Source organism: Carlito syrichta, unplaced genomic scaffold (genome assembly GCF_000164805.1).
Source record: "Carlito syrichta isolate Samal-C Ts95f unplaced genomic scaffold, Tarsius_syrichta-2.0.1 Scaffold303137, whole genome shotgun sequence".
NCBI classification, from domain to species: domain Eukaryota; kingdom Metazoa; phylum Chordata; class Mammalia; order Primates; family Tarsiidae; genus Carlito; species Carlito syrichta.
In genome coordinates this window covers 633,697-654,363 of record NW_007247233.1, presented here as the reverse complement: position 1 = coordinate 654,363, position 20,667 = coordinate 633,697, and the positions used below count along the sequence as shown (strand labels likewise).

General features: G+C 46.9%; 1 protein-coding gene across 1 annotated transcript in view; it reads left to right on the top strand.

The window, feature by feature from the left end:
- RPS6KA2 (ribosomal protein S6 kinase A2) overlaps positions 1–20,667 on the top strand; it is a 133,512-nt gene that overhangs the window by 82,371 nt on the left and 30,474 nt on the right. The window contains exons 11-12 of the mRNA XM_021712222.1: positions 12,578–12,680; positions 19,883–20,013. Of these exons, the coding sequence (XP_021567897.1) occupies positions 12,578–12,680; positions 19,883–20,013 (234 nt within the window). The remainder of the gene's footprint in view (positions 1–12,577; positions 12,681–19,882; positions 20,014–20,667) is intronic.

Below are 20,667 nucleotides of genomic sequence, written 5' to 3'. Positions count from 1 at the left end.
AAAAAAAAATCAGCTAGGCACGGTGGCTTATGTCTGTATTCCCAGCACTTTGGGAGGTGGAGGCAAGAGGATTGCCTGAGCCCAGTAGTTGGAGACCAACCTGGGCAACTTGGTGAGACCTCATCTCTACATTTTAAAAATTAACCAGGCATGGTGGCATGTGCCTGTGGTTCCAGCTACTTGGAAGGCTGAGGTGGAAGGATTGCCTAAGCCCAGCAAGTGAAGGTTGCGGTGGCCATGAGCATGCCACTGCACTCCAGCCTGGGTGAGAATGAGACTCCTACTCAAAAATAAAAATAAAAAAATTAGAGAATTAGCTGGACATGGTGGTGCATTCCTGTAGTCCCAGCTACTTGGGAGACTGAGGCAGAAGGATCACCGGAGCCCAGGAGGTCAAGGCTGCAGTGAGATATGATTGTGCCACTGCACTCCATCCTGGGTGACAGAGTGAAAACCCGACTCAAAAAAAATACATCAGGAGAGCTCACTCTTTCAGGGAACCCAACAAGGACACTTTGTACAATGGATCCTTTGGTTTGCCTGTCTTGTAAATCCAGACACTTCTGTAGGAACCACTTACACCACGGTAAACTGTGTGGACCAAGTCCCACACCATGAACCACTGACCTGTCACACCGTCATGATGCTTTAGAAGTCAGTTTGATTCTTCCCGTGGCTCCCTGCAGCCTGTCTTCTCTCTGCATCTGCATGTTTCTGTGTGACTATTTCAGGGATGATCTATACATGTGTCCTTGGCCGTAGTGAAGCATATTAATTCTGAAATGCCTGAAGCCAAAACTGTCTGCAGAGAGCAGATGTTGGGGTCTATGACCCCAGACTGGAATCCATTTCCTACTGCACTGCCCAGTGACCATCTGTATGCTGCTGCCCCTGTCCTTTTCTCATTTATCTGAAGGTCTTTGGGGTATATATAGAGTCCTGACAGGCCTGCTTAGGGCTTCTTCACATGCGCTCATTCCAGGAGACATTCATGACAACGTCACTGCCAGATTGTGTCATTCTGGCATCCCTGGACAAGTGAGCTGACTTGAAATGATGCCTAGTGAATTTGATCATGAGCACCCATTTTCTACATGTCAGATGGTCCCAGAGTCTCAGAGAGGAGGAATCTGGGTCAGAACTGCTAACATATACATCATCAGACTCCCAGGAGAAATGCTACTGCTGTTTTGCTCGCAGTGCAATGCCATATGCAGTGGTTTATGTTACAGTACGAGAGGCTAGCTGAGTTTTTAAACCTCAAATCCATTCTTAGCCTTGGACCCAGGGAAAGAAAAAGCACAGTTAGCACGAATGCACATTCACACTGACCAAATGCTTGTGCAGCAGCAGGAAGAAAGTGACCAGCCTTTCAGACTGTAGCAAGCACCCAGGAGACCTGTCCAAAGGGCCAGATAGCTCCAAAAAGCCCAAATGACCCACAGGGACTCTGGCTGCCTGCCCCAGACCAGAAAGAAGTTGCAACAGCCTCAGGGGGACAGGGGCAGGTTAACATCTGGTGACCCCGATGGGCAGATGGTGTTTGTAGATGCACTCAGCACATGGATTGTGTTATGGGGTAGAGTGGGCTGCCTGCAGGGTCCTGCTGCACAGAAGGGGGCCTGGCCCCCGGGGCAAGCTCTCGCAGGCACACAACAACCCCCTACTGCATCAGAACCCATGAGCTGGAGCACTCAGCTACCGCAGAGGCGTAGAGAGCAAAGGAGTCTCAGTCTGCTGGCACACAGCCCTCGGGGTCTGGGGCTTTCTGTGTGGCAGAGATGCACTGAGTGACCACCTGGGCTCTGTGGCCCCCTGTAGTTATCCTCCAGGTGACTTCCAGCACCAGAGGGGCCAGAGGAGGAAATTGAGTGTGCAGATTGGACAGAACACAGGGTAAGCTTGTGCCAAGCACGTGGTACAGCTACCTGGGATGGAGGGGCGGGGCCTGGTCTACCACCAAATACTTCACAGTCAGGTGGGATGTGCCCAGCCAACGAGGCTCACTGCAGCACTGCAGGTGAGAGATCTGATTCTGATGCTGTAGACAGGAGGGGGAAGGGGACAGCCTCCTGGACAGTGAAGGCATGGCCGGAGTCTGAGTGGTCCAAGTTGAAACCTGTGCACTCTTGGCTGCCCTGTTCTCAAAGCACTGGGATCCTCCCTGTGAAGTGATGTGCACAGGCCCCATCGTTGGGGAAGGGCGGGGGATGCGGCCTGTGTAGAGTCAGAGGCAGCTGGCCACATCAGAGGTGTCTGCAGCAAAGAAAAGAGGCTGAGAAGAGTGGCCGGTCACCTCACTCCAGCCCGACTCTCCACGGAGCTCGTTGTGCCTTGCTCTGTGGATGGTCCGGCAGCAACACAGCAGGAAGGGGTGGGGAAGGTGGCAACGGTGAAGCCAGGGTGGTACGCCTGGTTGTCATTGGCATTTGGGCATCACAGGGCATCATGAGCTCCTCCAGCCCCATGCCACAGCACTCACACAGGTGATGGCATGTGTCCAGGCCTTGGCAAAACCCCTCCAAGAAGCACTGAGCTGAGGGATTGTCTTCTCGGCAGCTGTGACTGCAACAGGGCAAGTATGGGTGACACGTCGGGCCCCCCACGCCACAGGGGCTCCCAGGTGGAGGAAGAGATAGAGGAACTGGCAGGGCTTTTGGAGGAGCAGCTGTGTGAGCACCAGCTTTCCAGAGGCAAGCGTCTGGCATTCGAATTGACACGTGGCAGCCAGTTTGGGGTTTGGTTTGGTTTTTAATGGAAATCTCTTGTGCAAATAAACTCTTCCTCATGATAAAAATGGGAGGCCTGGCTCTGTGGTGGATCTCACTCTCTCTCTGTCTCTCTGTCTCTTTTTTATTCTGTCTGTTTCTCTGTCTCTGTCTCTGTGTGTGTGTCTGTCTCCCTCTCTGACTCCGTCTCTCTCTATCTCTCTGTCTGTCTTTCCCCTACTCTCTCTGCCTCCCTCCCTTTCTCCCTCCCTTCCTTCCTCCCTCTCTATCTCTCTGTGCCTCTTTTCTGTCTCTGTCTGTCTCTGTCTATCTCTGTGTCTGTCTCTATCACTCTGTTTCTGTCTCTCTCTGCCTCTCTCCCTGACTCTCTATCTCTCTTTCTCCGTATCTCTCTCCATCTCTCTCTCTGACTCTTTCTCTCTGTCTCTCTCTCTGACTCTGTCTCTCTCTCAGAGGGTGAGGATGTGGTGTGGTTTTGACCCCAGCAAGACATATATTCTTAATAACCCGGGTCATAGGAAACTCAGGGTGTGAGGAATGGCCTTGGTGATGGGCAAGGGTCTCCGTCAGGCCAGAGCCCCCATGCCACAAGCCATCCTTCTGACAGATGCCTGTGCCAGGAAGTTGATTCTGACCTGCACCTGCCTTGCTGCAGAAAGCAGCGTCTCTCCATTTCTGGAAAGGGCTGCCAGAGTAACTCGATTCTTCATGAAAGCTGTGCATCCAGGGCAGGAAGTGACCAATACTTTGGGGCTGAGTTAAATAGTCCATGTGCCCTCACACATCCAGCAGCAGCTCCTGCGGCCTCACAAGTCCCAGCAGAGCTCAGGGTCAGGCTGGGACAGTGTCCAACCTTCTGGCAGCACCTGAGCCTCTGAGGCTCTGGCTTCCCCCTCCCCTCTCTGAGGAGCCTTCCCAAGCCTCTGTGTAATGGGAGGTCAGAAGACCCAGCTCCTCCTCCCCATTGACCCCTACTCACCCTTGGCCTTGGACAGGTTGCCCTTCCTCTCCTAGCCTCAGTTTCCACATCTTACAGAGCTATGGAATCAGCTTTCCAGTGTCCTTGAGAGATTTAAAGCAGGTGTTGACTAGAGTCACTGCATCTGTTTCCCAGACCTGCCTGCCCATCAGAGTCCCCCAGAGCTGAGCTTCAGATCCTGTTAGGCAGGAATGCCATGGAAGGACCTGGGAACCAGTGTTTTCAGCTAACACCTTGGGGACCTGACCAGGCAGGATTAGGAAAACTCTATGCTCAACAGGCACAGCAAGACCCCCCTGTCACTCACCCAGCCCTGCCATTACACCAACTGCGACTTGACTGAAACGAGGCATCTCTTCCAAATCCACATGGAAGCCCCTGGCCTGGGGCTGCTGGGCCCCTTCCACGCTTCTCCCAAGCCCCATTCACCTGGCTGGCTGCCTTCCATCTAGTCACCACCTGCAGTGGCACCCACCTCAGTAGCTACGCCGGTTCCAAATACCTTTGCATCACTTTCTTAGATCAAACCATCCCATCAGAATGAGTCCTGGCCCCCTGAGGATTGCAGCCTGTCTCTGGTGTGGAAAGCTTTTCCTTTTTCTTTTTCAGCCCTTCAGTTTCTTTTTTTTATTATTATTATAAAGATGTAGGGTACAATTCAGGGTTACAAACATTGATTATGCAATTACCCTTGTTGATGAGGTATGCCCCTCCCTCCCCTAGCAGTTTCCCACTACTGCCAATCACTTTCTTTGTTTCTGTGATAGATCACTGAGTATAATCGACTCTAAATCCATCCAAGTTGCTGCGAAGTCCATATGTTTGTCCTTCTTGGGCTGCATAATATTCCATTGTGTATATGTACCACATTTTTTAAAATCCAGTCCAGCTTTGATGGGCAACATGGTTGGTTCCATGTTTTTGCAATTGTGAATAGAGCTGCAACAAACATATGTGTGCAGGTGTCTTTTTTGTAGAATGATTTGAGTTCCTCTGGGTATATTCCCCAGAGGGAAATTGCTGGGTCATATGGAAGGTCAGTTTCTAGTTCTTTCGGAAACTGCCACACTGTCTTCCAAAGAGGTTGCACTAGTTTGCATTCCCACCAGCAGTGTAGAGTGTTTCTTTTTCTCGGCATCCTAGCCAGCATCTGTTATTGTTTGTTTTATTAATGATGGCTATTCTTACTGGGGTTAGGTGATATTTCAGTGTGGCTTTGATTTGCATTTCTCTGATGATCGGTGAGGCTGAGCACTTTTTCATGTGTCTGTTGGCTGCCTGTGTATCTTCTTTTGAGAAGTATCTATTCATGTCATTTGCCTACTTTGTAATGGGGCTGTTTGTTTTTCCTTTTGGCTCATTTGAGTTCCTTGTAGATCCTAGATGTTAGGCCTTAGTCAGATATACAGTTGGCAAATATTTTTTTTCCCATTCTGTGGGCTGTCTCCCTGCTCTCTTGGTGGTTTCTTTTGCTTTGTTAAAGCTCGTTAGTTTGATGAGGTCCCACTTGTCTATCTTATTTCTTAAGGTATGGGCATTTAGGGTTCTGAATAGGAATTGGTTGCCAGTTCCAATTTCCATAAGGTTGTCTTCTACGTTTTCTAAGATTCTTATAGTTTGAGGTTTTACGTTTAGGTCTTTGATCCATTTCGAGTTAACTTTTGTGTATGGTGATAGGTAGGGATCCTGTTTCAATCTTCTGCATGTTATCAGCCAGTTTTCCCAGCACTATTTACTGAATAGGTTCTCCTCTTCCCAGTGGTTGTTATTGGAGGCTTTGTCAAAGATGAGTTGGGTGAGAAATTGAGGCTTTGCTTCCAGAATCTCTATCCTGTTCCATTGGTCTATGTGCCTGTTCTTGTACCAATACCAGGCTGTTTTGATTACTGTAGCCTTATAGTAAAGTTTGAAGTCTGGAAGTGTAATGCCTCCTGCTTTGTTTCTTCTACTAAGAATTGTTTTGGCTATTCGTGGTCGTTTATGTTTCCATATGAATTTCGTATTGTCATTTCCAAGTCTGAGAAGAATGATGTTGGTAACTTAATGGTATTGCATTGAATCTGTAGATTGCCTTTGGTAGGATGGACATTTTAACAATGCTGATTCTTCCTATCCATGAGCATGTAATATTTTTCCATTGTTTGTGTCTTCTTGGATCTTTTTTGAGCAGTGTTTTGTGGTTCTCATTGTAAAGTTCTTTCACTTCTCTGGTTAGGAAGATGCCAAGGTATTTCATTTTTTTTTTTTTTTTTTTTTTTAGTGGCTGTTGTGAATGAGATTGTGCTTTTAATTTGGGTCTTTGCCTGCTTGTTGTTGGTGTATAGGAATGCACCTGTCTTTTGCACATTTATTTTGTGCCTGAGACTTTGCCAAAGTTATTTATCAGTGCAAGCAGGTTTTTGACAGATTCTCTTGGGTTTTCAAGGTATAGGATCATATCATCAGCAAAGTGGGATAACTTGACTTCCTCTTTTCCTATTTGGATACCCTGGATTGCCTTCTCTTGTCTAATTGCCCAAGCTAGGACTTCCAACACAATGATGAACAAGAGGGGTGAGAGTGAACAGCCTTGTCTTATTCCAGTTTTTAGGGGAAATGTTTCCAGTCTCTGTCCATTTAGAAGTATGTTAGCTCTGGGTTTATCGTAGATGGCACTTACTATTTTGAGGTATGTTCCTTCTATACCTAGGTGTTTGAGGGTTTTATCAAGAAGGGATGCTGGATTTCATCAAATGATGTAATCATGTGGTTCTTGTTTTTACATCTGTTGATGTATTTAATTACATCCTGGGGATGAAGCCTACTTGGTCAAGGTGGATGATTTTTGAGATGTGTTTTTGGATCCAATTTGCTAGAATCTTGTTGAGGATTTTTGCGTCTATGTTCATAAGGGATATTGGCCTGTAGTTCTCTTTTTTTGTTGGATCTTTACCCGGTTTGGGGTATCAGTGTGATGTTAGCTCTGTAAAATGATTTGGGGAGAATTCCATCTTTCTCAATTGCCTAAATTACTTTAAAAAGTATTGGTATCAGCTCCTCCTTGTACGTTTTGTAGAATTCTGCTAGAAAGTCATCCGGTCCAGGGCTTTTTTTTTTGTATGTAGTTTTCATATGGGTTGTTATTGGTTTGTTTAGTGTCTCAATGTCTTCTTGTTTCAACCTGGGGAGGTCGTGTGATATCGGAAAGTCCTCCATTTCATTTAGGTTATCAAGTTTGTTTCCATATAGCTGTACATAGTAATCTCTAATAATCTATTTTATTTCTTTAGGATCAGTTGTGATTTGATCTTTTGTATTTCCAATTGTGTTTTTTGGGTTTTTTCTTGGTCATTCTGACTAGGGGTCCATCAATGTTGTTAATTCTTTCAAAGAACCAGCTTTTTGTTTTGTTGATGTTTTCTATGATATTTTTGTCTTCTATGTCCTGTATTTGGGCCCCTATTTTGGTGATTTGGATTCTTCTGTTAAAGTTGGGGTTTTGGTGGTCTTCTCTTTCCAGCTCCCTTAGGTGATTTGTTAGGCTCTCCACTTGTGACCTTTCCATTTTCTTGATGTGTGCTTGTAGAGATATAAATTCCCCTTTTAGAATTGTTTTCATGGTATACTAGAGGTTTTGGTAAGATGTTTCTTCATTTTCATTTGTTTCCAGGAATCTTTTGATTTCTGCTTTGATTTCAGTGTTGACCCAGTGATTGTTTGGCATCATGCTATTTAATATCCATGTCTTTGTGGGCTTTGAGGAAATGTTGTTGGTATTGATATTTATTTTTATTCCACTCTGGTCTCATTTGATGTCTTGTGGGGTTCTCTGTATCTCTTGTGTTTGGCTAGTCACATCTCTGGTGAGATGAGGAAAGTTTTCTTGGATTACCTCCTAAAAGACTTGCTCCAAATTCTTCTCCATTTCCCTTTCTTCTTCTGCGATACCAGTCAGGCGTAGGTTCAGCCTCTTGATGTAATCACACATCTCTTGTAGGCTTTGTTCTTTCTGTCTGAGTCTTCTTTCTATGTTTTTTACAGATCAGGTTAATTCCATGTTCTGGTCATCAAGTTCTGAGATTCTTTCTTCAGCTAGATTGATTCTGCTTTCCATGCTTGTCATCTTGTTATTTATTTCCTGAATGAAATTTTTCATTGCCAAAAGCTCTGTTACAAGTACTTTCAGTGTTGCATCTTTCTTTCTTGAGTCTTATTCACTCATTCCATCCATTCCCTAATCCCAGTCGTATTCTGGGGCCAGTCATTGGTGACTTCCATTGTTTGGCACCAAGGTCTGATTTTTCAGGAGTTTTTTCTTTGGTATACTTGAAATTGCCTGAGGTATTCTTTTGGTTTTTCCTCATTTGTGACAGATCTCTTGTCTTTCTCTTTAGTTCTGTTATTCAGTTTCAGTGGAAAAGGTTTTCCCTTCTGATTTTTGCTCAGTTCTCAGATCTCAGTTTTTCCCTTATCTGGGTTCTGGATTTGTTCTGTTTTGAAATAGGATGGTGGATGGGAAGCTTTGCTGTCTCTTGTAGTTTTTGAAATTCGAATAAAGTAAGGGATGGGGCTCTAGGATTCAGAAACTACTTGCAAATTACAATGTCCACTTATTGTGATATGTATTCCCCAAGACCACTCCCTGCCACCACTCTATATGACTATGCAAAGCAGAAACCAATGCAAAAAACAACTGAACACACACACAGCCAAACAAACTGGAATAACAACAGAGTGAAACAAAAGAAACCACCACAACAAAAAACCAAGAAAGTTAAACACACACATACATGCCTCGCATAAAGTGAATAAAAAAGAAAAACAGAAAGACCAGAGGGGGTGGGAAATGGAATTCAGGTGAAACCCTCACACATATATTGACACACACATTAAACTATAAGAAATGAAAAGTTAAAAACCCAGAAGAACAAAAGAGTAAAAATAAACCAACAACAACAACAAAATTGAAAGAGGAACACTCAATCATTCACATACACACATAAACAGAAAACAACAAATAAATGAAGAAACAAAAAAATATTTGAGAGGGGATGCAGATCAAACCCTCACATAGACATTCATGCACAAAGGAAAAATATTTTTAAAATAAATGAACTAACATACAGTTAAAAAAAAATTTTTTTTAAACCTGCCCTCTTGTGGCAGACTCTATAATTGTTCCTCTAATCAGGTCTCACCTGCAGAGCCACCTCTTTCACTCTCTCCTCAGTGTCTGAAGCAGGGAAGGAGGAAGGGCAACGGGGGTGGACGGGGCTGCAGTCCTCCTCTCCCACTCTCGTATGGTCAGGGAGATCTCCTCCGATGGGGAGGTGCAGGATTGTCTCTTCCCCAGGTATGTACACGCGGGTAGGGGGGAAGGGGGTTACCCCAAGCCAGGCCTATCCTGGAATGGAGTTCTCCTATTGCGACTGACGTCCAGGCTCCACCTAGGTTTGTCCCACTCAGTCGTGGTCCAGCTGTGTGGGTCTGACATTCAGAAGATTGCTGGGGAGGAAAGGGTTTGGGTCAGCCCCAAACTCACCACTGATCTCTTTGGAGTTCTTCCTTATCCTTTTCTGGCCACACCCTTTGTCCCACAGCTGGATCAGGGTAGGGGGTGGAGCACCTAGAACGCAGCACTCATCAGGTCTCTCTGAAGTTGGTGCTTTCCGGATATTCCCTCTGGGTCATGATCAATCCCTGAGTAGTTGATCCACCAGTCAGAGATCAGGTCTGTTGCTCTGTGGTGAGCGAGTTGGAGCACTTTCATGCCCTCCCTTCAAGATGGCGGTGGGGTGCCTCTCTCATCCTCTTCCGTGGAACTTTGCCTCTGGGCTCCCTCTGCAGCCCCTGCTGCCAGTGCCCTGCCAGGCGTTGAAGTGGTGAGGCAAAGCCAGGAGCCAGCAGTCTCTCTCCTGTTGCACCAGTGAGGGAGAACCTGGGACAATATTTTCTCCCCTCCACTTTTGTCCATTTAAAAAATAATAATAGCCGGGCTCGGTGGCTCAGCCTGTAATCCCGCGCCTTTGGGAGGCTGAGGTGAGTGGATTGCCTGAGCCCGCGGGTTTGAGTCCTACCTGGGCAGCGAGACCTCATCTCTACAATAAATCAAAAAATCAACCGGTCGTGGTAGCGCATGCCTGTAATTCCGGCTACTTGGAAGGCTGAGGCGGAAGGATCGCCGGAGCCCAGCAGGTCGAGGCTGCGGTGGCCGGGAGCGGCCACTGCACTCCAGTCTGGGCGACAGAGTGAGACTCCAACTCAAAAAATAGTAATAATAATAATAATAATAATAATGGCACTCAGCTTCTGAGACCTGGGAAGAGCCAGGGACAAAACAGAGAAGCTGCAGCACCAGGGGCCTGGCCACTGGCTCACGAGCCCCCACTTAGACAGTCTCTCCCAGCATTTTCTTCCCAGGGAGGATTTGTTGATTTAAAAAAAAAAAGAAAATAAAAGAAAAAAAATGGCACTCTGCTTTTGTGTCCTGGGAATTGCTAGGGTCCAAGCCCAGCAGCTGTGGCACCAGCCGCTGCACCAGGAGAGCCCTGGCTGCTAGCTCCCTAGCCCTCAGTCAGCCACTCACATGCCCACTCGCTCACTAGCATGTACACAAAATTTTCCATACACTCACTCACTCACCCGGGGACTCACATAATCCGACTGGCTCGGCCGCCATCTTCCCCAGTCTTTGGAAAGCATTTTCTAAAGGCAGTTCTAAGCCTGGTGCCATGAAGGTGTGGACGTTCTGTGCATTCCATCCAAGGTTGAGTCATTCCTTCCAAGTCTGTGTCATTCCTTCCAAAGTCATGGGATTCCATTATGGTGGTGCATTCCATTCATGGTAGTGGTGTTCCATCCATGGTTGTGGCATTCTAGCCAATGTTGTGGCATTCTGTCCAAAGTCATGGCATTCCATCTTAAGTCATGGCATTCCATGGTCGTGGAGCTCCATCCGACGTCATGGTGTTTTCTAAGGTTGTGGCATTCCATTCAACGTCAGGGCATTCCATGCAAGGTCATGTTGTTCCATCCATGGTCGTGGTGTTCCATCTGAAGTTGAGTCATTCAATATGAGATCAAGTCATTCTCTTCAAAGTCATGGTATTCTGTCAGAGGTCAAGTTATTCCTGCCTGAGTTCACAGCGTTCTGTCTGTGGTCGAGTCAGTCCATCTGAGGTCAAGTCATTCCATCCAAGGTCAAGTTTTTCTGCTCGAGTTTCATGGGGTTCTGTCTGATGACAAGTTGTTGCATTCAAGGTCAAGTCTTCCCATCCAAGGCCATTTTGTCTGAGGTCATGACATTCCATCCAAGGTCATGGCATTCCTGCCTGAGGTTATGGCATTCTGTCTATGGTCAAGTTATTCCATCATTCCATCCAAGGTCAAGTTGTTCCATCCGAGGTTGTGTATTCCATCTAAGGTCAAGTCATTTTTCCCGAGGTCATAGCATTCCATCTGAGGTAGTGGCATTTTGTCCAAGGTTGTGGCGTTCCATCCATGGTCATGACATTCTCTCCAAAGTCATCCTTCTGTCCAAGGTTGAGTCATTCTATTTGAGGTTGAGTCATTCTGTCTGAGGTCAAGTTCTTCTGTCCAGGGTCATGACGTTCCATCCAAGGTTGTGATATTCCATCTGAGGTTATAGTGTTCTATCTGAGGTCAAGTCATTCTGTTTAAATTTGAGTTGTTTTGTCCAAGCTCATGGCATTTTGTCTGTGGTTGAGTTGTTCTGTCTAAAGTTGTGGCATTCTGTCCATGGTCATGGCATTCTGTCTGAGGTTGACTCGTTCTAACCAAGGTCATGGCGTTCTGTCCAAGTTCATGGCATTCTGTTTGTAGTTGAGTTGTCCCATCCAAAGTCATGGCATTCTGTCTGTGGTCATGGCATTCTGTCCGAGATCAAGTTGTTCTGTCCAAGGTTGTGGCATTATCCAAGGTCGTGGCATTCCATCCAAGGTCAATTGGCATTCCACCCATCCTCTATTTGAGGTCAGTCACTCTGTCCAAGGTTAAGTCATTTTGTCCAAACTTGTGGCATTCTATCTGTGGTCAAGTTGTTCCATTCAAAGTCATGGTATTCTGTCATGACATTATGTCCAAGGTCAAGTCATTCTAGCCAAGGTCGTGGCATTCTGTCTATGGTCAAGTCGTTCCACCTGAAGTCATAGCATTGCATCTGTGATTGTGGTATTCTGTTCAAGCTCGTTCTATTCCAGGTTGTGACATTCCATTGACCATGGGAAGGACTAGTCTCTGCAGATGCAGGTGTTCCCAGAGCCCGAGAAGCCTCATTCTTACCCCATCAAGGCAGGATCCCAGCAGAGGTGCCAAGGCTCTGGAGCACAGGCCTGGGACACTTGGGTGACAAGAACCCTGGAGCATTTCTGAGTCAGTGGTCTCACACTGACCCACAGAACTGAAGTTCCATGATGGCCCCAGTGTCCCAGGGTGGGGAGGACAGAGCCAGGAGGCTCCTTCATTGCCATTTTCTGAGTGGGAGCAAGTGGCTGCTGTCCTATAGGGTTTTACTTGGAGAATAAAATTCTACTACCAAAGAGAAACATGAAAACTCCTGCCCTGAAGTGAAGAACACTTAGCATGTCTCCAGACCCTTATACCTCAAACTATGCCTTTTATATGTGTTATGTAATATATACTTATTGTCTGTACTATATTATCCATGATACTACATAGATTAATGTATATTGCATTATCTATGTTACATATTCATATCTATTTCTGAGTACTCAGAGATCCTTTCATGAGACAAAGGTTGAGAGACAGTGTGTAGGAATAGCTTTGCCTCCTGAAGTCACTTCCTAATTTTCTCCAGCATTCCCTGGCGATGACTGTCCTTCCTCAGCACCCCGTCTTGTCTTCCTTGCAGAAGCTGTACCGGAAGGAGGTCAAGCCACCATTCAAGCCAGCAGTGGGCAGGCCTGAGGACACCTTCCACTTTGACCCCGAGTTCACAGCACGGACACCCACAGGTGTGTACCCCAAGGTTCTGTCCATTGGTGGGTTCTCCTGCCAGACCCCTTGGGGACAGATAGGTAGGAACCAGAGATTCCCATGCTCAAGAATGCTTTTCATGGAAAGTAACTGTAAGTTCTGTTTGTCTTTCTTGTTTTCTCTGCTCAGTGATTAAGGTTTAAGCAATAGACCCAATCACATGTTATTCCCTAACAACCACACTGGAAGTCATCAAGGTGCTGGGTTGTGGGTCCAGTTGCCACCTCTCTCAGAGGGACACACAGCCAAGAGCAGGAAGAGGAACGGGGTCCAGTCAATGCCTCTCATTTAGTTAGAGTACTTTCATGGAGAGGAAGGCTGTCAACTAAGCCTGTAGGTTGGTGACCTACAGCTGTTATTCATGCAAAAAGCATAAGCCTATTTGAAAAGTTGTATCAGCTACTAGATCTCAGCACAGCAAGCAGATGCACAATTTAGTTTTATGGTACATCTGAAATTATTCTTAGGGTCTATCAAATTCGGTGATAACTGGTCAGCTCCCTTTAAAAGTTATCCTTGTCAGATAGTAATGATTTATTGTTTACTTCTTTAGCCATGGTAATTGTCCTCAGTTGCTAGGGCTGCCACAACAAAACACCACCAACTGGGTGGCTTAAACAACAGTCATTCATTTTCTCACCGTCCTAGAGGGAAGTCCAAGATCAAAGTACTGGCAGGATCAGCTCCTGGAAAGGGCCACCTTCTGGCTGGGACCTCACATGGCCTTTCTCCTATGTATGCATGTCCTGATGTCCTTTTCTCTTTTGATGAGGACACCAATCCTACTGGATTAGAGCCCTACTCTCGTAGCCTCACTTACCCTTAATTACCCCTGAAAGGCTCTATCTTCTAATACAGTCACATTGGCGACGACACATAATTCAGTCCACAACAGTAATGGCAATTTGCAACACCATTAATAAGTTCCTTTTTTTTATTAATCAATGTTTTTATTTTGGTATTGTGGGGTACAGTTAAGGGTTAGGTATACAAATATGTTTCGTTCAGGCACCCTTGTTGATAAGGGGTGTCTCCCCATCCCCAGACAGATATTTACTACCGTTAATCCCATCTCCCTTCCCCCCCCATAGTTTCCCACCACTGTCAATCCTTTTCTTATAGTATTACGATGATGCTCTTTGAAATAAATCTGATAAATTTTCTTGCAAAAAAACAAAAAACAAAAACAAATTCCTTCTCAGATGTAGGTGGGACAAGCCCAGCAGCCAGTAGTTGTCTTGGCCACATGGGGTTGGGGGTTCTATGGGGTTTCACCTTCTTTTCTCACTGCTTTGAATCTGACGTTTTCTGTTTTTTTGTTGTTGTTTTTGTTTTTGTAAAGATAATCACGAAACAAGTAGATAGATGGTCAACTACAGAATATCAAGTAGATAAAGTTGAAACAGAAAACCCACTTTGTTCCTGTGGGTCCAGGCTGTAGGCGAAATCCCTGTTTCCTGCCCACACATGAACACACAGAGGTGGGTGTGGGCTTGTGCTGTGGCCAGGGTTGCGGGGCTTTTAGGGGATTTTAATGGGTCTGGGGCAGCTGCTGACCTAGCAGTGCTGGTACAAGGACAGGAAGGAAATGGATCCAGAGCTGTTAAATAGGAGTCACGACTCAGGTGGCTCACTGATTGCTTTTAGGGTCTACTGCAGCCCCTAGGTGGAACCCAAACTGCCATCAGTGACAGCCTGAGTGAAAACTGTCCTCACAGCCTCGGCCCATTGCTGCTGCGTGATTTAATGAGGCCTCCTAGGTGGAGGTCACTTCTGGGTCTGCTCTCTCTTGAGGTGACGGTGGGACTTTCACCCAGATCTCATCTTTCTGAGAAAGCATTTATGTGTTGCGGTCAGTCTGCTTGTGGACAAAATTAATCCGAGTCACAGGATGAGCTTTCAGTTTCAAGGCTGGAAAGATGAGGCGGGACCCGGAGGTTCCGTCTTGGCTCTGCCCTCAGTCACCTGACAAGCCCTTCTGTTTCTCCTCCTGTGGTTGACTTGAACAGAGAAGTAGCTTGAGGCAATTCGCTCTGAGTTCAAGAGTGTGGTCCACAAGACCACATAGACCTCAGCATCCTCGATGAAGTGCAGTGTGCTTTCTCGTGAGTGAAATGCAGTCATATGAGGCTGTGTGTCTCAAATGTTAAAAGAAAGTCTGTATTTGTGCTGCCCAGAGAGAAGATGCTAATACAGCCAACTCTAAATTATTCTCACGTGCATGCTTTTTATATCATCCATGAAAAATCTAAACTCCAGCGTAGTCAGCCAGTCACACTTGCCCAGAAACTTTGTGGAGCACCCAGAGGGTTCAGTTTTACTTTACTATGAGCTCAGGGAAAACATAAATAGACACAAAGCCTCCCAGTGCTGTTCAGAATGGGCTTTCTCAATCCTTCGTGCTTCCAGCTATCCGAGCAGTTTTATTTAATGTTACTTTCCCACACTACAGATTGCCTTTGAGGTAGGTAGTAATTGAAGTGCTAATAACAGAAAACTCATTCTGACTTTCTTGAACGGGTAGGATTTTCCAAGCTGAGTGCTAAGCATGTGGCTGGGTGAGCATGGTCATAGCAAAGTGGTTCTGAAGTAGCAGAGAATCTACTCATCCTTTCCATCAGACTCCAGACACAATGTGGGAGTTTCTTGTCGTGGACTCTTGGTCTTTTTAAAAACTTCAGCCAAGACCTGTTTCTGTTTCCTGATCATATATCAGCTGCCCATTAGAGCATGCAAACTGGGGGGGAAAGCCTATCTAAGACTTCAAACCCCTCAGGAGGTTGACTGCGGTGGTGGCTCACGTCTGTCATCCCAGCTCCTTGGGAGGATCCCTTGAGCCCAGGAGTTCAGCACCAACTTGGGAAACATAGTGAGAACCAGTCTCTACCAAAAAATAATCAAAAAATGAGCTGGGTGTGGTGGCATGTGCCTATTTTCCAGCTGCTCGGAGTCTGAGGTAGAAGGATCACCTGAGCCTAGGATGTTGAGGCTGCAGTAAGCCGTGATGCCACCCCGCACTCCAGCCTGGGAGACAGAGTAAGACCCTGACTAAAAACAAGCAAACAAGGAAACCATCAGGCAGAAAGATTTCACAAATCAGAAAACACATATGAGATCATTCAAGGCAGTTTGTAATTACAGTCATATTGCATTTCCTCTTTCCCAGCTCACACGACTGCTCTTCTTAAGTACTCTGCTGAAAACCCACCCCTTACACAGCTCCAGAGCAATGTCAGTTCTGTCTGGGCCCTACTATTTCCTCCTTGCCTCACCATACCAGCCAAAGGCCAACTCTCTTGCTTCTGGGAAAGACACCCCAGCCTCTCTCCTGGTCTGTGCTAGGAGAGGCCAAAGTCCCCAGGCCAAGGAGGGCGTGGCTGTGCCCTTCCTTCCCGTCTCTGTTAGTTAGAGGATGGGACTCGTTTAATCGACAGATTTTTCCACTCACTGATGAAAGTGCCTCAGTCAAGCTGGCATGACTTGGACCCCAACACACACACACACACACACACACACACACACGTACACACGTACACACGCTGCACTGCATGCTATAAATCAGCCTCCTGATCCCTGCTCAACCCTCCACATTTGCAGGGCACATGCGAATTTCCTGGGATGAGCTGGAATTCTCACATCTGGAGCCCTAAGGGAGGGCCTGGAATTGCCTTAAGGGTGTGCATGGCTTCAACTGAGATGCCTCTTGTTTCCAGAGAAGATTTTGTACTTTGTGTGGTCGCTTGGAGGATTTTAAGAGAAGGCAGACCTCAGAGGCAGAATTCCGTGCAGAGAAAAGACAGACAACTGCACAGCACCCCCACAGAACAGGTGCGCCACCGTCCAGAGCATCCCAGCACCCCAGGGAGCCCAGGTTTGCAGGATGGGGTGCCATCCCTGCTATCTCGCAGGGCCTAATTTCAGATTCTAAGCACGTCTCCTTTGCGTGTTTTATGTTTTTTAAATTAAGCTTCCTTCGTCTGGCATGGTGGGAATTTATTTTCCAAACATAGTCAACTCCGGTCACATGAATCCAGGGGACACGTGGGCATTTACCCGGGGTGACCGTGGAGACCCCTCTGAAAGGACGGACACCTGGCTGTGGCTCCCAGGGCGTTGAAGAAGAGCCCAGGTCCATGAGCTTCCCACCCAGGAAGAGCATGTGGGCGGGGAGGTGCTGGGGCAGCCATCTGCCTGGACCAGGCCCCCAGGATTGCTGCCCTCATAACCGCTATCCCCAAGAAAAGATCTTTGCAATTGCTATCCCCACCCCACACACCTGCCACACCTTGAGGAGACAGCACTGCGCATGTGGCACAGTTTCCCTTCTGAAGTTTAGCATCTGAATGGAGGAAATGGGGAACATATTAAGGCCAAGGCCTGTGCAAACCCAGGCCTCAGGGCAGATGACTCTGGAATACATAAATGCACACATACCTGTGCGTGTGCATAATTGTAAAAGGAATCTCACATATAGTATGTAGTTTTACATTTTTACATAGGTATGTTTTAGGGAAAAATTAAATACATATTACATTTTACATATTGCATGAGTAGAGTCTTAAAAAATGGAATTTATTTATTAAAAATTTGTGGGTTTTTTTTAAGTTGGAGTCTCACTCCATCGCCCAGGCTAGAGTGCAGTGGAACGCTCATGGCCACCCCAGCATTGACCTGCTGGGCTCAGGCAATCCTTCTGCCTGAGCCTTCCAAGTAGCCGGAACTACAGGCACATGCTACCATGCTCAGCTAAATTTTGATTTATTGTAAGATGCAAGGTCTCACCAAATTGCCCAGACTGGTCTTGAAACTCTGGGCTCAGACAGTCCCCTCACCTCGGCCTCCCAAAGTGCTGAGATTACAGACTTGAGCCACCGCACTCGGCCTGTGTTTATTCTTACATGTTTGAATTTCTGTCCCCTTCAAAGGACTCTCCATTTGATGTAATACACCTATCGAGGCGCTTTTTCCACTGCTCAAAACACTTTTTGAACTCGTCGATTTTGATGCCTTTTAGTGCTTCTGCTGTTTTTTGTTTCACCTCTTCCCCATCAGCAAAATGTTTCCCTTTGAGGATTTTTTTCACCCAGAGAAATAAAATTTTAAAAAGTTGCTTGGGACGAGATAAGTCGGATATGGGTGGGCCACAGGGTTCATACTGTTTTGGTCAAAAACTGCTGAACAATCAGCACAGGGTGGACACGTGCATTTGTAAGTCACCCATCGTGAATTGGGCAAAGTCGTTGAAACAATCTCCAAAAAATATTCAGCCTCTCATAACAATACTAGCTGGTACATAGATGCCTAGAATGCTCACCTAGTGGGGGAAGCCTGTACTACAGGGATTCACCCTCCAAAAGATAATTCCAGGTTCTTTGAGGTCTCCCCTCATATATTATAGGATTGTTATATGCTGTTATATACTATATATGATTTATTCTATTTTAACATGATAAATATTAAAATATATATTTCAATTTTTCTTATAACATCTAGTTCTTTGTATTGTTCTATAGCTTCTACAGCTTTTTTTTTTCTTTTTTTAACTTGACAAACTATTAGGGATGTGCTTCTGTGTTGGTTTACGTGACTGTGGCTCTTTCTGCTGGTCCTTGTCTTGCTAGTAGGACACAGCTACAGAGCATCTGGGTATCAATGGACCACTGGTGATCATGGCCATGGTTGTCTTATTTTTTTTTTTTCCTGCTGTAACAAATATTGCTAAAACAGACATTTTCACATGTATTTCTCAGTCCTTCTGAAAGTGACTCTGTGGCATAAGTTCCTGGATGTGGAGCTCTCGTCAGAGGACGTGAGAATTTTAAAGCGTGATGGGCACTACCAAGTTGCCCTTCAGAGAGGCTGCGCCAAGGTGTGCCCCTCCTGCAGTGAGGTCGTTCGCTCAGCCGACCCTGGGTGGTGTTCACTACCAAGTTGCCCTTCTGAGAGGTTGTGCCAAAGTGCGCTCGCTCCTGCAGTGAGGCCATCCACCCAGCTGAGCCTGGGTGGTGAAGTTCTTTCCCTTTTGCTAACTCATGAGGCAGACATGCTCCCTGACTTGAACGCATGTGTGCTCCTTGGAATGATGAGCCTCTCTTCATACCCATAATAACTCTCAGTCATTCTCTCCTCCCTGGGTGTTCTGCTCTTTTGTTGGGCTCTCTGGGAGCTCTTTGCCTAACTGAGAGTTTGGCTCTTTGCCTGTTTCGCGTGATCAGGTGTTCTTCCCCGCCAGGCCTCCATCCCTCTGCCTTCCTTAATGGTGAACTTGAAACAGGCTCAGGCTCACAGCCATCATGCTTTTGAGCAGAACCTGCAAAGCTCAGGAGAATCACACTCCAAGGAGATTGCACTTTCCATGCTCCTGCCTTGCCTCAGACAGGGCAACTCTGCCCAGATGACCTTGACAAGCGCGCGCCACTGCAGCACTCAACGGCCATGTAGCTGTGGGTGCAGAGCGGGCAGGGGGACCCGATGGACCTGGAGGCCAGATTCTCAAATGATTCTCACAGTCCTGAGGTTATGGAACTTCTTCTCATTCAGGGGTAGGTGGGCGGAGGATTGTGGTTGAGAATAACTCATGAGTTCAGAAGGCTGCAAGCTAAGAGATGTGGTCAACAGAACCTTAAAGGTTTTGTTCAAGGGATCCTTCCACTGAAAATTTAAACATTTAGCACCACCCAGAATGAAGTAGTTTCATCTGGGTCAGCACATCCACATGTCTGCTTCACCTTTTCTAACACATGCACACATCACACAGTCGCACATGCCACACGCACTACACATGGGCACACAACTTGTATGTGCACATGACCCGCATACACATACACACAGCATGCATATCCACACATGCACACAACTCGTATGTGCACACAACCCACACACATACATACCACATATGCATCCACACACATGCCCACAACTCACACATGCCACATGCACACACGTGCACACCACTCTCGTGTGCATGCCACCTGCACACACCAAATGCACATACACACATGCACATGATACATGCCACATGCGAACACATACGTGCACATGACTCGCACATGCGTGCCACATGTTCATAGACATGCATGCACTCTACTCATACATGCCACATGCGCACACCGCACAGGTCCCTCTACCCCAAGGTCACCTGGCCCTTGTGATGTCTGATCTCTGCTGTTATCACCTGCAGACTCCCCTGGCGTCCCCCCTAGTGCCAATGCTCATCACCTGTTCCGAGGATTCAGTTTTGTGGCCTCAAGCCTGGTCCAGGAGCCATCGCAGCAAGATGTGAACAAAGTCCCAGTTCACCCAATTGTGCAGGTAACTCTGTTTGCCTCCAGGACTGACATCTGGCTTTGGTGTCCTCTGTGGCCTCAGTCACCCTGGTTGCTGGCACTGAGGCTGAGTGAACTTCAGTCACTAACTCTTCCCCAGCATTTCCCATTGTTCTGTCTGCCGTGGTGGTCCCCATGGTGGCTTCCTGTGGTGGCTTCCCATGGTGGTCCCCATGGTGGCTTTCCATGATGGTCCCTGTAGTGATCCCCATGGTGGTCCTCATGGTGGTCCCTATGGTGTCTTCTCATGGTGGTCTTTATGGAGGTCACCATGGAAATCCCCATGGTGGTCCTCATTATGGTCCCCATGATGGCTTCCCCTGGTGGTCTCCATGGTGGTCCCTGTGGTGATCCCTAGAATGGTTTCCCTTGATGGTTTCCTGTGGTGGGCCCCATGGTGGTCCCTGTGGAGGTTTCCCATGGTGGTCCCCATAGTGGCCTCCATGGTGATTTCCCGTGGTGGTCCCCATGGTGATTTCCCATGGTAGTTCCTGTGGCGGTCTCCACAGAGGTTTCCTGTGGTGGTCCCCGTGGTGGTCTCCATGGTGATTTCCCATGGTGGCCCCTGTGGAGGTTTCCCGTGGCAGTCCCCCGATCTGAGCCCTTGCTCCCACTCCTCCGTGTATCTTAAAGGAGGAAG